This window comes from Pseudophryne corroboree, chromosome 5 (assembly GCF_028390025.1).
Source record: "Pseudophryne corroboree isolate aPseCor3 chromosome 5, aPseCor3.hap2, whole genome shotgun sequence".
NCBI classification, from domain to species: domain Eukaryota; kingdom Metazoa; phylum Chordata; class Amphibia; order Anura; family Myobatrachidae; genus Pseudophryne; species Pseudophryne corroboree.
Genome location: NC_086448.1, coordinates 154,462,757 through 154,477,212, shown reverse-complemented (window position 1 = coordinate 154,477,212; position 14,456 = coordinate 154,462,757). Strand labels below are relative to the sequence as shown.

At 51.9% G+C, this 14,456-nt stretch overlaps 1 protein-coding gene across 1 annotated transcript in view; it reads left to right on the top strand.

The window, feature by feature from the left end:
- TTC21A (tetratricopeptide repeat domain 21A) overlaps window positions 1–14,456 on the top strand; it is a 325,510-nt gene that overhangs the window by 189,906 nt on the left and 121,148 nt on the right. The window contains exons 14-16 of the mRNA XM_063925168.1: window positions 1,487–1,725; window positions 3,509–3,581; window positions 4,691–4,801. Coding sequence (XP_063781238.1) covers window positions 1,487–1,725; window positions 3,509–3,581; window positions 4,691–4,801 — 423 coding nt within the window. The remainder of the gene's footprint in view (window positions 1–1,486; window positions 1,726–3,508; window positions 3,582–4,690; window positions 4,802–14,456) is intronic.

The window sequence follows — 14,456 nt, the reverse complement described above, 5'->3', positions numbered from 1 at the left end:
TAAGAAAACGGAAGCTCTGTTTATCCTGTATGCTGCCAACAAGATTGGAACGCCTGCTTCCAAGCAGACTATTGCACGCTGGATCTGTAATACGATTTAGCATGCTCATTCTACGGCTGGATTGCCGTTACCAAAATCAGTAAAGGCCCATTCTACCAGAAAAGTGGGCTCATCCTGGGCGGCTGCCCGCTGAGTCTCAGCATTACAACTTTGCTGAGCAGCTACTTGGTCGGGTTCAAACACTTTTGCAAAATGTTACAAGTTTGATACCCTGGCTGATGAGGACCTCATGTTTGGTCAATCGGTGCTACAGAGTCATCCGCACTCTCCCGCCCGTTCTAGAGCTTTGGTATAAACCCCATGGTTCTTATAGTGTCCCCAGCATCCTCTAGGACGTATGAGAAAATAGGATTTTAATACCTACCGGTAAATCCTTTTCTCTCAGTCCGTAGAGAATGCTGGGCGCCCGTCCCAGTGTGGACTCTATCTGCAGTTATTAGTTATGTTTACACACGGGTTGTGTTATGTTATAGTCAGCCTGTTGCTGACGTTGTTCATGCCGTTGACTGGAGTTCTGTTGAATGCCCTGTTGTACGGCGTGTTGAGTTGTGAGCTGGTATGTATCTCACCTTAGTTTAACAATAATTCCTTTCCTCGAAATGTCCGTCTCCCTGGGCACAGTTCCTATAACTGGAGTCTGGAGGAGGGGCATAGAGGGAAGAGCCAGTTCACACTCATTCAAAGTCTTAAAGTGCCCATGTCTCCTGCGGATCCCGTCTATACCTCATGGTTCTTATGGTGTCCCCAGCATCCTCTACGGACTAAGAGAAAAGGATTTACCGGTAGGTATTAAAATCCTATTTTTTACTATCTGTACTTTCAATTTTGTCTATGTACGATTTTGATTAAGTGGCAATTTTGACTATACTTTGTACTAGATAGTACACTAGACAGTCAAGATTGACTTGCCTGCACAGTCTATCTAGCCTTACGATACCGACCCCGTGGGAGCGCGCATCGGGATCAAATTGGTATCACAAGCTGCCTAACACCTTGCGATTGCCACTAACTTTCTTTGCGATTTTGACTATATAGTCAAAATCAAAAGGAGAAATTTCACCATGTGTACACACCTTAAATGGCGGTATAAGCAGTAGTATTGAAGGAGATTTCCGTTTAAAAGTTATGGTCCGTAAGTGGTAAACAGCATCCACATAAATGAGCAATTATAGCAGACTTAGGCAACCTGTGATTCTCCAGTGGGGTCTGAGGTCTTGCAGGTTATGCTGGGACAAGTGGTTCCATAGCAGCTGGGAAGCTACAGGTTGTTTACCTGTCTTCTAAAATTCATTATTCAGACCATTCATTTCGATGATAAATGAAAATGTAATCACATGGCAAAACAGCAAACAGGATGCAATGTTCTATAGTGTCATGAGATAAAGTCTTTAGCCTAACCATGTTGATTATAAATTTGCTGTTTCAGCACGAAGCTACAAAGCTAATACAAGACGCCATCCATACATTCCGTGGTACTCCGGAAGAGATTCGAATCATTGTGGCTAATGCAGATATGTCTCTCAGTAAAGGCGATACTGAAATGGCACTGAGCATGCTGAGAGATGTGACGCCAAACCAGCCATATTACATTGAGGTAAAGAAAAAGATGGCTGACATCTATCTCAGATATCGAAAGGATAAGAAGCTATACATTGCTTGTTATAGGTAAGTTTCTAGTAGCAGTGACTCTTAACAAATGTATTAACCATTTCATTGTGGATGAGAAGCCTTTGTTCCACAATACAGACGTCTTCTGTTCACAGGAGTGTATGACTTCACTGCCATTGGATAAAAAGAAATTGCCTTATTGTATACTGCAGAACTATTACAGGGCACCTGTTACTAATGTCAAGAATTAATACTTTCAACTTCAATACTGATTACACCTGTAAATCATTTGTTCCAGAAATGCTTAAAGTTGTAGTTCTTTACCATCCTAATCTGTGTCTTTCACCTTTTGCTTCTTGACCTTCTATATAGCTAATAATGTAAGTCAGTGATATGTAGTGACGCATCCCCCGTACTACAAATATGACATTATCTCTGAATAAACCACTGTTACTGATTACACCTGTAAATCATTTGTTCCAGAAATGCTTAAAGTTGTAGTTCTTTACCATCCTAATCTGTGTCTTTCACCTTTTGCTTCTTGTCCTTCTATATAGCTAATAATGTAAGTCAGTGATATGTAGTGACGCATCCCCCGTACTACAAATATGACATTATCTCTGAATAAACCACTGTTAAAGCATAGTTAAAAGGGTGAAATTACTTAAAATATTGGTTTCAAATATAGTAGATAATAATGAACTAGCAAAACTCTGTTATGTTTAAACAGAACAGTTGAAGTAAATGTTGTGTTCCTGCATCTGGATCTTTCTATCTTCTGGCTGTGACACTGGACAGCAGTTTTTTTGTGTTATTATTTACTAATATTTACAAATACATACCTCCCAACATGACCCTCTCCAGGAGGGACAGAAAGCTCTGCTCCTGGACTTCCATCTTAATGTATGATTGCCATCACTTGTGCTGAAACACCTTTCTTATCCATTAACCTGTTCAAAACAGGTGATGGCAATCACAAATTAAGAGAAAAGTCCAGAAGCAGAGCATTGTGTCCCTCCTGGAGAGGGTCATGTTGGGAGGTATGCTAATACGTTTGAGTTGTACAGCCACCAGTAATGGCAGTACCCTCAAATAAAGTATCTCTAAAACATTTGCACATCATTACTTTTATTAATGTTGTAATGGTGGTGGTAATGTTGAAGATTTGGCAGCCAAAGATAGAAAATGTTGCTCTGACCGAGAAGTAGAGAGTAGTAAGTGCAGCTATTTCTTAAGATCGACTGGTCAGTATTCAGCTGCTCACGTAGACCCCTCGTATACTTCACCTTTCAAAGTTCTCCTTCCAATATCTGCTTCCAGGTGCAGCATTTTGCAGTCTTGTCATCCTGCATATCACTTAAACACCACTATCTGTCCTGCAATGTTTTTACAGATTGTATAGCTTAATACAGTATGTACCTGTCATCTACACACACGTTTTGTGGGCTGAAGCAATATTTAAGAGAATGTAGCCTATACATTTACTAGAAACCAGTGACATCACTAAGCACAAAGCACATTATGCCTATAATATATGTAGGTAATGGCTATACTTTAAAACTGACACTATTTATGAAAGCACTGTATAGTTACCTTTATTTATTAAGACAATATAGACCCCCAAACAGTCCCATTTTTTTATTTACTGTGCCTATTAATCACATTCATAAGTGGAATGGCCATAGGATTGGGAGCATAGCCACAAATGAAGTTGTGGTCTTAGTTGACCTAGGGTTGTGCCCTGATTTATTTATTTACTTGACTTTATAGTTGCTGTTCGGTACACATTGTCCAACAATGATCTTTCTGTAACCAGTGTGATTTCTTCTCCTCCTGACAGAGAGTTATGTGAACAGCTGCCGGGAGCTCACACAAGTCTTCTGTTGGGAGATGCCTACTTGGACATTCAAGAGGTATTTTCTGACCATTCAGCAGTTTTGAAAAAAACTGATTAGTTCTATGGGCCTAATTCTGAGTTGATCGCAGCAGCAAATTTGTTAGCAGTTGGGTCATTCCGAGTTGTTCGCTCGTTGCCGATTTTCGCTATGCTGCAATTTGTTGCTAATTGCGCATGCGCAAGGCACGCAGGGCGCATGCGCTTAGTTATTTAACTAAAACTTAGCAGTTTTGCTGTGGATCCTGCAGCGCTTTTCAGTCGCACTGCTGATAGGTGAGTGATTGACAGGAAAGGGGCGTTTCTGGGTGGTAACTGAGCGTTTTCCGGGAGTGTGCTAAAAAACGCAGGCGTGTCAGGGAAAAACGTGGGAGTGTCTGGAGAAACGTGGGAGTGGCTGGCCGAACGCAGGGCGTGTTTGTGACATCAAACCAGGAACTAAACGGACTGAGCTGATCGCAATCTGTGAGTAGGTCTGGAGCTACTCAGAAACTGCAAAGAATTATTTAGTAGCAGTTCTGCTAATCTTTCATTCGCTATTCTGCTAAGCTAAGATACACTCCCAGAGGGCGGCGGCCTAGCGTGTGCAATGCTGCTAAAAGCAGCTAGCGAGCGAACAACTCGGAATGAGAGCCCATGTGCACTGCAGGAGGAGCAGATATAACATGTGCAGAGACAGTTAGATTTGGGTGCGGTGTGTTCAAACTGAAATCTAAATTGCAGTGTAAAAATAAAGCAGCCAGTATTTACACCTGCACAGAAACAAAATAACCCACCCAAATTTAACTCTCTCTGCAAATGTTCTATCTGCCCCCCTCTACAGTGCACATGGTTTTGCCCGATTGCTAACAAACTTGCTGCTGCGATCAACTCAGAATTACCCCCTATGTGCCTACGGAATTTTGAGCACTTTAAATATGAAATATGGAAATTAGGGCTGATCTAAGATTTGGAGTGAAGTATTGTTCGCTGTTGTGAAAGGGGATGGGGCATTGAAAGGGAGGGAGAAAGAACACATAGATAACTAAGTTTCATAAATATTCGATAGCACAGAAATAAAAAGATATTTGTTGTGTTAAATAAAAAGAAATTCTGCTATCCCAAACCCAATGTGTGTTTCTGTAATAGCCAGAGAAGGCTCTGGAGGTGTATGATCAAGCGCAACGAAAGAAGCCCAGAGACGCGACACTGACAAGCAGGGTTGGGTTATCGCTTGTGAAGACTCATGAGTATAAAAAGGTACATTTATACAACACCCACTACATAGTAGTTGTACAGATGTGCATATTAAACCTCTGTGACATACTCTTTTCATACAATGCATCTTTGTAGTAATTAACTTAATTTCACCACCTATAATCACCCAGGTATGTACTGTGTGGCTGCCTATACATCCATAGGAGCAGAACAGTACAAAATGATTACTTATTACCTCCATTACACCTCAGGGAGGGTATTACTTTGATCTGCCCACATGTTAAGAGACAGGAAATTGAAAAGTTTTAAGCCTCCCACTCTCCGATCTGTCCCAATGTACAGTATTCCTGACCATTCTTTCATGTGGGCATTGATAGATATTGTTCTGTATACAGGGTATGAAATAAATGTAGAGCAGTGGCATATCTATAACCTGCACCTACCCATTAGATGTAATTAACTTATCTAGAGGTACTAGGCAGGGAAACCCTAGATACCTGTCTCCTTTTGCTCTGGCGATAGAGCAGGGCCGTAACTAGGTGTGTGCGGATGGGGCACCGCACATAGCGCTTAAGGGTAGGGGGCACAGTTGGTGGCACTTGACAATTATATGTTTTAATTACTTTCACTTGCAGTTTCCCACCTTTTTGAAGCCCACCATTTGCTGACCGCCCCTGTCTCCAACCCTGACCCCTTCTGTCGCTAATACCTATACAACATTCATGAACTCAACTTTAGATTAATTTGCTATTCAGTCACACTGTCATTTATTACATTTTATTGCAGCTGGCTATAAATGTGTGAGTATTATATACATATCTCCTATATATTTGCCTTGTCTGTGCCTGGCCCTCTAACGCTGCGTGGAGTCACAGGCCTGGGGGGAGTTTCAGCACACCACTAACGGGAGCAGCACTGCAGCCACAGAATCCGGATACCATCTCCACAGACAACCCACCAGTGGCCGGACGCAGCACAGTGCCTGGTAACCATGCACCCCTCCCTAGGTTTACCCCCAAAAACAGCCACCTACACCCCAATGACACCCGCACCCCCCCTTCCCCAGTCCCCAGAGGCAGCCAGCAGCCCCAGAGACGACGTCCGCACAACGGACGAACACACACACACACAAGACACCCTCACCCCACACCAGCTATTCCCTCCCTCCCCACAACTCCAGCACCACCTCCTGCATGCAGCCGCGGCACACACAGGCTGGCCGGGACCCGCCGTCCGCACCACGGACGAGCCGAACACCACCGATCCCCCCCTCCCCCACAACCCCAGCACACCACCTCTTGCATGCAGCCGCTCCACAACACGTTGGCCGGGGCCCGCCGTCCGCTCCACGGCACGCTGCCTGGGACCCGCCGTCCGCTCCACGACAAGCTGCCCGGGACCCGCCATCCACTCCAGGACAAGCTGGCCGGGACCCGACGTCAGCTGAACAGACGAGCCGCACAGCACACTTCCTCCCCTCCCCACAACCCCAGCACTATCCTTCAGCATGCAGCCGCGGGACCCGCCGTCGAGCCGCACACCACCTAAACCCCCCTCCCCACAACCCCAGCACCACCTCCTGCATGCAATGCCCCCACAGTGCCAACTATACACTGCCCCCACAGTGCCAGCTATACAATTGCCCCCACAGTGCCAGCTGTACAATTGCCCCCACAGCTATACAATTGCCCCCACAGTGCCAGCTATACAATTTCCCCCACAGTGGCAGATAGACATTGCCCCCACAGGCCCAGATATACAATACCCACACTGTGCCAGATATACATTGGCCCCCTGTGCCATATATACATTGGCCCCCTGTGCCAGCTATACAATGCCGACACTGTGCCAGCTATACAATGCCGACACTGTGCCAGATATACAATGCCGACACTGTGCCAAATATACATTGCCCCCCCCCCCCCCCCCCACCAGGGCCAGGTATACAATGCCCCACTGTGCCAAATATACACTGCCCCCATAGTGTGTGTGTGTGTGTGTGTGTGTGTGTGTGTGTGTATGTGTTTATCTCCTATATATATATATATATATATATCTCCTATATATTTGCCTTGTGACTCTGTGCCTGCAGTTCTAACGCTGGGTGGACTCACAGCTCCTGCCCTGTCCCAGCATACCACTCGCAGAACGGGAGCAGCAGCCACACAATCCACCCCACCATCCCCAGCCACAAGCCACCAGGGGACGGACCCACCACAGTGCCAGGTAACCATGGCCACCTACACCACAATGCCACCCGCAGCACACACCCCCAAACCCCCCTCCACCAGCTCCCACATGCAGCCACTGACGGCCCAGACCCGACGCATAACGGACCAGCACACACACCCGCTAACCCACAGCACCGATCCCACCCGCCGCACAAGCCCACCAATTCCCAGACTCTCACACCCATCCGCAGCACGGACACGGTGGCCGGGCCGCACCACAGCCGACCAGACAGCCGCAGGCCGCACCACCCCTCCCGCCCTCCGCACACCCCCAGCGCCAGCTCCCGCACTGCAGCCGCGCATGGGACCCACTGTCCCGCCAGTTACGGCGCAGCATCACCCACGCCTGACTGCTGCCTTCCCGTCCGTCTACTGCGCCACCCGTCCCTCCTAATGTGTATGACGGCTTCATAGGCCTCCCTGCGCCGCGTACAGACACCTGGTACTGTGGACGCTGCCCCAACCTCACAGGTGAGAGAGTACATAGGCAGCACTGCGTCTCTGCGTCCCCTCTCTGCCGCCCAGCCTCTTTGCGTCCCCTCCCTGCCTCTCTGCGTCCCCTCCCTGCTGACCCAAATCTCTGTGTCCCCTCCCTGCTGACCCGCGTCTCTCTATCCCCTCCCTGCCGCCCGCCTCTCTGCGTCCCCTCCCTGCCACCCCGCCTCTCTGCATCCCCGCCCTGCCGCCCCACCTCTCTGCATCCCCTCCCTGCCGCACCGCATCTCTGCGTCCCCTCCATGCCGCCCCGCGTCTCTGCGTCCCCTCCCTGCCACCCCGCCTCTCTGCATCCCCTCCCTGCCGACCCGCGTCTCTTTATCCGCTCCCTTCCGCCCCGCCTCTCTGCGTCCCTCTCCCTGCCACCCCGCGTCTCTGCGTCCCTCTCCCTGCCGCCCCGCCTCTCTGCGTCCCCTCCCTGCCGCTCCACCTCTCTGCGTCTCCTCCCTGCCGCACCGCATCTCTGCGTCCCCTCCCTGCCGCCCCACGTCTCTGCCTCCCCTCCCTGCCGGCCCGCCTCTCTGCATCCCCTCCCTACCGCCCCGCATCTTTGCGCCCGCTCCCTGCCGCCCCGCGTCTCTGTGTCCCCTCCCTGCCACCCCGTCTCTCTGCATCCCCTCCCTACCGCCCGCATCCCACGTCTCTGCATCCCCTCCCTGCCGCCCCGCCTCTCTGCATCCCCTCCCTGCCACTCGCATCTCTGCATCCCCCTCCCTGCGTCTCTGCGCCCCCCTCCCTGCCGCCCCGCGTCTCTGCGTCCCCCTCCCTGTTACCCCGCGTCTCTGCATCCCCTCCCTAGCGCCCCGCGTGTCTGCGCACCCCCCCTGCCGCCCGCCTCTCTGCGTCCCCTCCCTGCCGCCCCACCTCTCTGCGTCCCCTCCCTGCCGCCCCACGTCTCTGCGTCCCCTCCCTGCCACCCAGCCTCTCTGCATCCCCTCCCTACCGCCCGCATCTCTGCCTCCCGCCTCTCTGCATCCCCTCCCTGCGCCCCGCTTCTCTGCGTCCCCTCCCTGCCGCCCTGCATCTCTGCGTCCCCTCCCTGCTGCTCTGCGTCCCCTCCCTGCCGCTCTGCGTCTCTGCGTCCCCTCCTTGCGTCTCTGCGTCCCCTCCTTGCGTCTCTGCGTCCCCTCCTAGTGTCTCTGCGTCCCCTCCCTGCGTCTCTGCGTCCCCGCCCTGCCGCCCCGCGTCTCTGGGTCCCCGCCCTGTGTCTCTGCGTCCCCTCCTTGCGTCTCTGCGTCCCCTCCTTGCGTCTCTGCGTCCCCGCCCTGCGTCTCTGCGTCCCCGCCCTGCGTCTTTGGGTCCCCGCCCTGTTTCTCTGCGTCCCCTCCCTGCCGCCCCGCGTCTCTGCGTCCCCTCCCTGCCGCCCCGCGTCTCTGCATCCCCTCCCTGCTGCCCCGCGTCTCTGCGTCCCCTCCATGCCGCCCCATGTCTGTGCATCACCTTGCAGACGCAGACACACAGTAACGGCAACACGCCGCACGCAGCACGGCCGCACAGACCGCTGCCGCCCGCCCCACAACCTTTCTCATACACCCGGCCCACACTGTACCGCCACACGCCATCAGCACAACGCCGCAACCCCCTCCACTTTCACATCCCCGTCACCCGCACCTGTCTGTGTGCAGGCGCCCAGCCTCACGCCACTCCTGCCCCCAGCTCCACATAAAGTCGCTCCCCTACCCGCAGCTCTCCAGGCGCCATGCTGCCTGGGGGAGTGCTCAGTATCAGGGCCGGCGCCAGCATTAGGCAGCTGCCTATGGGTCCCTGCCACGCTCCCGCTTCACTAACTTTTTACTGGACTGGGATCGGAGGAGGCTCCGGCGGGGGACCAGAGCATGCTGCAGCTGTGTGGGGGAGGGATGGCCTCGGGGGATGCCGGTCCACTGTCCACCTGACGGAGGCGCCGGGGAGCGGAAGAGGCTGCTGTGTGAGGAGGTGACTCTCTCAGGGCCTTCTGTGGATAACGACACCGAGGAGCGGAGGAGGAGTTGTCGGCGGTGTACAGCATTCTGCAGCTGTGTAAGGAAGTGGCCATGGGAATGCCGGGGCCCAGCCCAGCCCAGCCACAAGTGGTGAGTGCAGACAGGAGTGCAGTCGCTGTGTCTGTATATGTCCATGCTGTACAGACCAGTATCATGCTGTGTGTATAGGACCCCATCCCCCACCCACTGCTACCCCCACAACTGCGCCTCCACCACCCGCAGCACTTCCAGACCCCCGTCCCCATCTGCCAAACCACCCCACCTGCCTCTCTTCCACCCGCACCACCCATTCTTCTCCCACCCCACACGGCACCTCCCAAACCCTACCCCACCAGCAGCACCCCCCCTCCCCCACCCGTGGCATCCACGCACCCCCACGACTGCGCCTCCACCACCAACGGCACTTCCAGACCCCCTCCCCATCCGCCACACCACCGCGCCTGCCGCTCTTCCACCCGTGCTTCTCCCTCCCCCCCCCCCCCCGACACTGCACTTCCCAACCCCCTACCCCACCTGCAGCACCCCCCCCCCTCCCCCACCCGTGTCATCCACGCACCCCCACACCTGCTCCTCCACCACCCGCAGCACTTCCAGACCCCCTCCCCCATCTGCCAAACCACCGCAACTGCCCCTCTTCCACCTGCACCACCCATGCTTCTCCCCCCCCCCACACGGCACCTCCCAACACCCTAACCCACGTGCAGCACCCCACCTCCCCTACACGCACCCCCACACCTGCCCCTCCACCACCCGCAGCACCTCCGGACCCCTCCACCATCCACCGCACCCCAGCAATCAACCCCTTCTCCACCCTCAGCACCTTCGGAACCCTTACTCCATCCCCAGCAGCCCTGCACCTGCCCCTCCCCCACCACGCCCTCTCTCCTCCACTATTCACACCGCCTCCAAATCCACTCTCCCATTCGCAGCCTCCCCCCCTCCCCAGCACCTCCCAACCCCCTCACCCATCTGCGCCACCCCCATCAACCCCCTTCCACCCATAGCATCTACAGACACCCTCCCCCACACAGCAGCAAACCCCACACCCCTCACTTCCCCACCCATGCCACCCACCCCTCCCCCACCCTCGGAACACCCACAACTGCCCCTCCCCTACCGCCCTCGGACCCCGTCCCCCACCCCACCGCACCTGCCCCTCTCCCACCTGCACCACCCATGCTTCTCCCCCCCCCCCCCCACATGGCACCTCCCAACCCCACCTGCAGCATCCACGCACCCCCGCACCTGCCCCTCCACCACCCGTAGCCCCCTCACCCATCCGCACACCCCCTCCCTGCATCAAACCCCCTCCACCCGTACCATCTACAGACACCCTCCCCCACACCGCAGCAACCCCTGCACCTGTCCCTTCCCCACCAGCGACCCCCCGCCCTTCCCCCACCCATAGCACCTCCGGACCCCACTCCCCCGCCCAACCCCACCCGCAGCACCTCCCAACTCCCTTCCCCATTCTCCCCTCCACCTGCAGCATCTACAGACACTCTCCCCCATCCACGGTCCCCCACACACCCGCTACATTCTCTACATCGGGCCTTGCAGCCGCTGTTCACGCCATAGCAAGAGGCAACGCCCCCATCACCATCCGCTGCCCTTACATTGCGCAATAGTTTACCTCTAACAACAGTAGGAATGCAGGTAATACTCCATATAATCATATATTCAACCACACAAAGACGTGCAGGGGTGAAGGGGGCGTAGCCCCCTACGACTGTGTGAAGAGCGCCCGTAGGGCGCGATGAAGCACCTAGTGTATATATATATATATATATATATATATATATATATATATATATATATATACACTGCTCAAAAAAATAAAGGGAACACTAACATAACACATCCTAGATCTGAATGAATGAAATATTCTTATTAAATACTTTGTTCTTTACATAGTTGAATGTGCTGACAACAGAATCACACAAAAATTATCAATGGAAATCAAATGTATTAACCCATGGAGGTTTGGATTTGGAGTCACCCTCAAAATTAAAGTGGAAAAATACACTACAGGCTGATCCAACTTTGATGTAATGTCCTTAAAAAAAAGTCAAAATGAGGCTCAGTAGTGTGTGGCCTCCACGTGCCTTTATGACCTCCCTACAATGCCTGGACATGCTCCTGATGAGGTGGCGGATGGTCTCCTGAGGGATCTCCTCCCAGACCTGGACTAAAGCATCCGCCAACTCCTGGACAGTCTGTGGTGCAACGTGGCGTTGGTGGATGGAGCGAGTCATGATGTCCCAGATGTGCTCAATTGGATTCATGTCTGGGGAACGGGCGGGCCAGTCCATAGCATCAATGCCTTCATCTCTCAGGAACTGCTGACACACTCCAGCCACATGAGGTCTAGCATTGTCTTGCATTAGGAGGAACCCAGGGCCAACCGCACCAGCATATGGTCTCACAAGGGGTCTGAGGATCTCATCTCGGTACCTAATGGCAGCCAGGCTACCTCTGGCGAGCAAATGGAGGGCTGTGCGGCCCCCCAAAGAAATGCCACCCCACACCATTACTGACCCACAGCCAAACCGGTCATGCTGTAGGATGTTGCAGGCCGCAGAACATTATCCTTGGCGTCTCCATACTCTGTCACATCTGTCACATGTGCTCAGTGAGAACCTGCTTTCATCTGTGAAGAGCACAGGGCGCCAGTGGTGAATTTGCCAATCTTGGTGTTCTCTGGCAAATGCCAAACGTCCTGCACGGCGTTGGGCTGTAACGTCCTCCACGTCTCCTGATGTACTGGCCTGTCTCCTGGTAGCGCCTCCATGCCCTGGACACTACGCTGACAGACACAGCAAACCGTCTTGCCACAGCTAGCATTGATGTGCCATCCTGGATGAGCTGCACTACCTGAGCCACTTGTGTGGGTTGTAGGGAGGTCATACAGGCACGTGGAGGCCACACACACTACTGAGCCTCATTTTGACTTGTTTTAAGGACATTACATCAAAGTTGGATCAGCCTGTAGTGTGTTTTTCCACTTTAATTTTGAGGGTGACTCCAAATCCAGACCTCCATGGGTTAATAAATTTGATTTCCATTGATAATTTTTGTGTGATTTTGTTGTCAGCACATTCAGCTATGTAAAGAACAAAGTATTTAATACGAATATTTCATTCATTCAGATATAAGATGTGTTATTTTAGTGTTCCCTTTATTTTTTTGAGCAGTGTATATATATAAAACGAGGGAAGGGGCATCATAGCATGAGTTTTCTCTGGTATCAATCTTGTCATGCCCCTTCCCCACGAGGGGGGTAGGGGGGCGCCAACTGTCTCTCTGGCACAGGGCACCATAAAGTCTAGTTACGGCTCTGCGATAGAGCCATTGACATGTATTCTTAGGGCACATCCTGATATCGTAGACCTCAAGCTGGGGATCTAACAGACACTGTGGTTTTGTATGCAGACAATGGGGGTAATTGAGAGTTGATCGCAGCAGCAAATTTGTTAGACGTTGTGCAAAACCATGTGCAGTGCAGGTGGGACAGATGTAACATTTGCAGAGAGCGTTAGATTTGGGTGGGTTATATTGTTTCTGTGCAGGGTAAATACTGGTTGCTTTATTTTTACACTGCAGTTTAGATTTCAGTTTGAACACACCCCACCCAAATCTAACTCTCTCTGCACATGTTATATCTGCCCCCTCCTGCAGTGCACATGGGTGGTCATTCCGAGTTGTTCGCTAGCTGCATTCGTTCGCTGTGCAGCGATGGGGCAAAAAAAAGGCACTTCTGCGCATGCGTATGCGACGCAATGCACATGCGCGACGTACTATTACAACGAATGATGTAGTTTTACACAGGGTCTAGCGATGCTTTTCAGTCGCACAGGAAGCCGCAGAGTGATTGCCAGAAGAGGGCGTTTCTGGGTGTCAACTGACCGTTTTCAGGGAGTGTTCAGAAAAACGCAGGCGTGGCTGGGCGAACGCAGGGCGTGTTTGTGACGTCAAATCAGGAACTGAATGGTCTGAAGTGATCGCAAGCGCTGAGTAGGTTTGAAGCTACTCTGAAACTGCACAAAATTATTTTGTAGCCGCTATGCGATCCCTTCGTTCGCACTTCTGCAAAGCTAAAATACACTCCCAGTGGGCGGCGGCATAGCGTTTGCACGGCTGCTAAATACTGCTAGCGAGCGATCAACTCGGAATGACCACCATGGTTTTGCCCAACTGATAACAAATTTGCTGCTGCTTTCAACTCTGAATTAGACCCTTTATGCTGCTTTTCCTAAGGGAATACATGGTTGCCATGGCAGTGGTCCTTCCATTGATTGAGGCATTTGGGAAATTCTCTGGCCTTACTATTACTGGGACAAAGCCCCCATTCTTCCTTTACAAGGTTACTACCCCGTTGATATCCCTACCCCTTTGTTGGGTCAATTCATTTAGATATTTAGGTGTATGGGTGTCTAACATGCTACAGGAAAATACTACCTTTAACCTATTGCCACTGTTTTCCTATTTGAAGGATAAGACCAATTCTTCGTGTAACCTTCCCCTTACAGTTACAGGGAGGATCAGTTCAATCAAAATGGTAGTACAGCCCAAGTTCCTTTACATTTTCCAACAAGCCCCCATTTATCTCCCTGCCTCGTTATTTTGGAATCTTAATAGTCTGATCTCATCTGGATGAACTGGCAGCCATTTATAGTTGAATGTATTAACCATATTCAGGGCTACTGATGGCCTGGAACTCCCCCACGTTTGGTCTTCCTTCTATGCAGTGCATCTGACACATCTGTAGTTGTGGCTACAGGACAATTCTATAGACTCTCTCCCTGCCGTCTTAGTTCTCAGGTGATGCCGGGACACACACCCCTGCAGGCCTCCTTACTTATACAGGCATTAAAAATCTGGACTGTAGCTCACACCTTATTACAGTTCTAAGATGTTGACCCAGATACTTCCTTGTGGAACTCTTGCCAGTTATAGGAATTATCCTATCTCCATTCCAGAATGGTATGA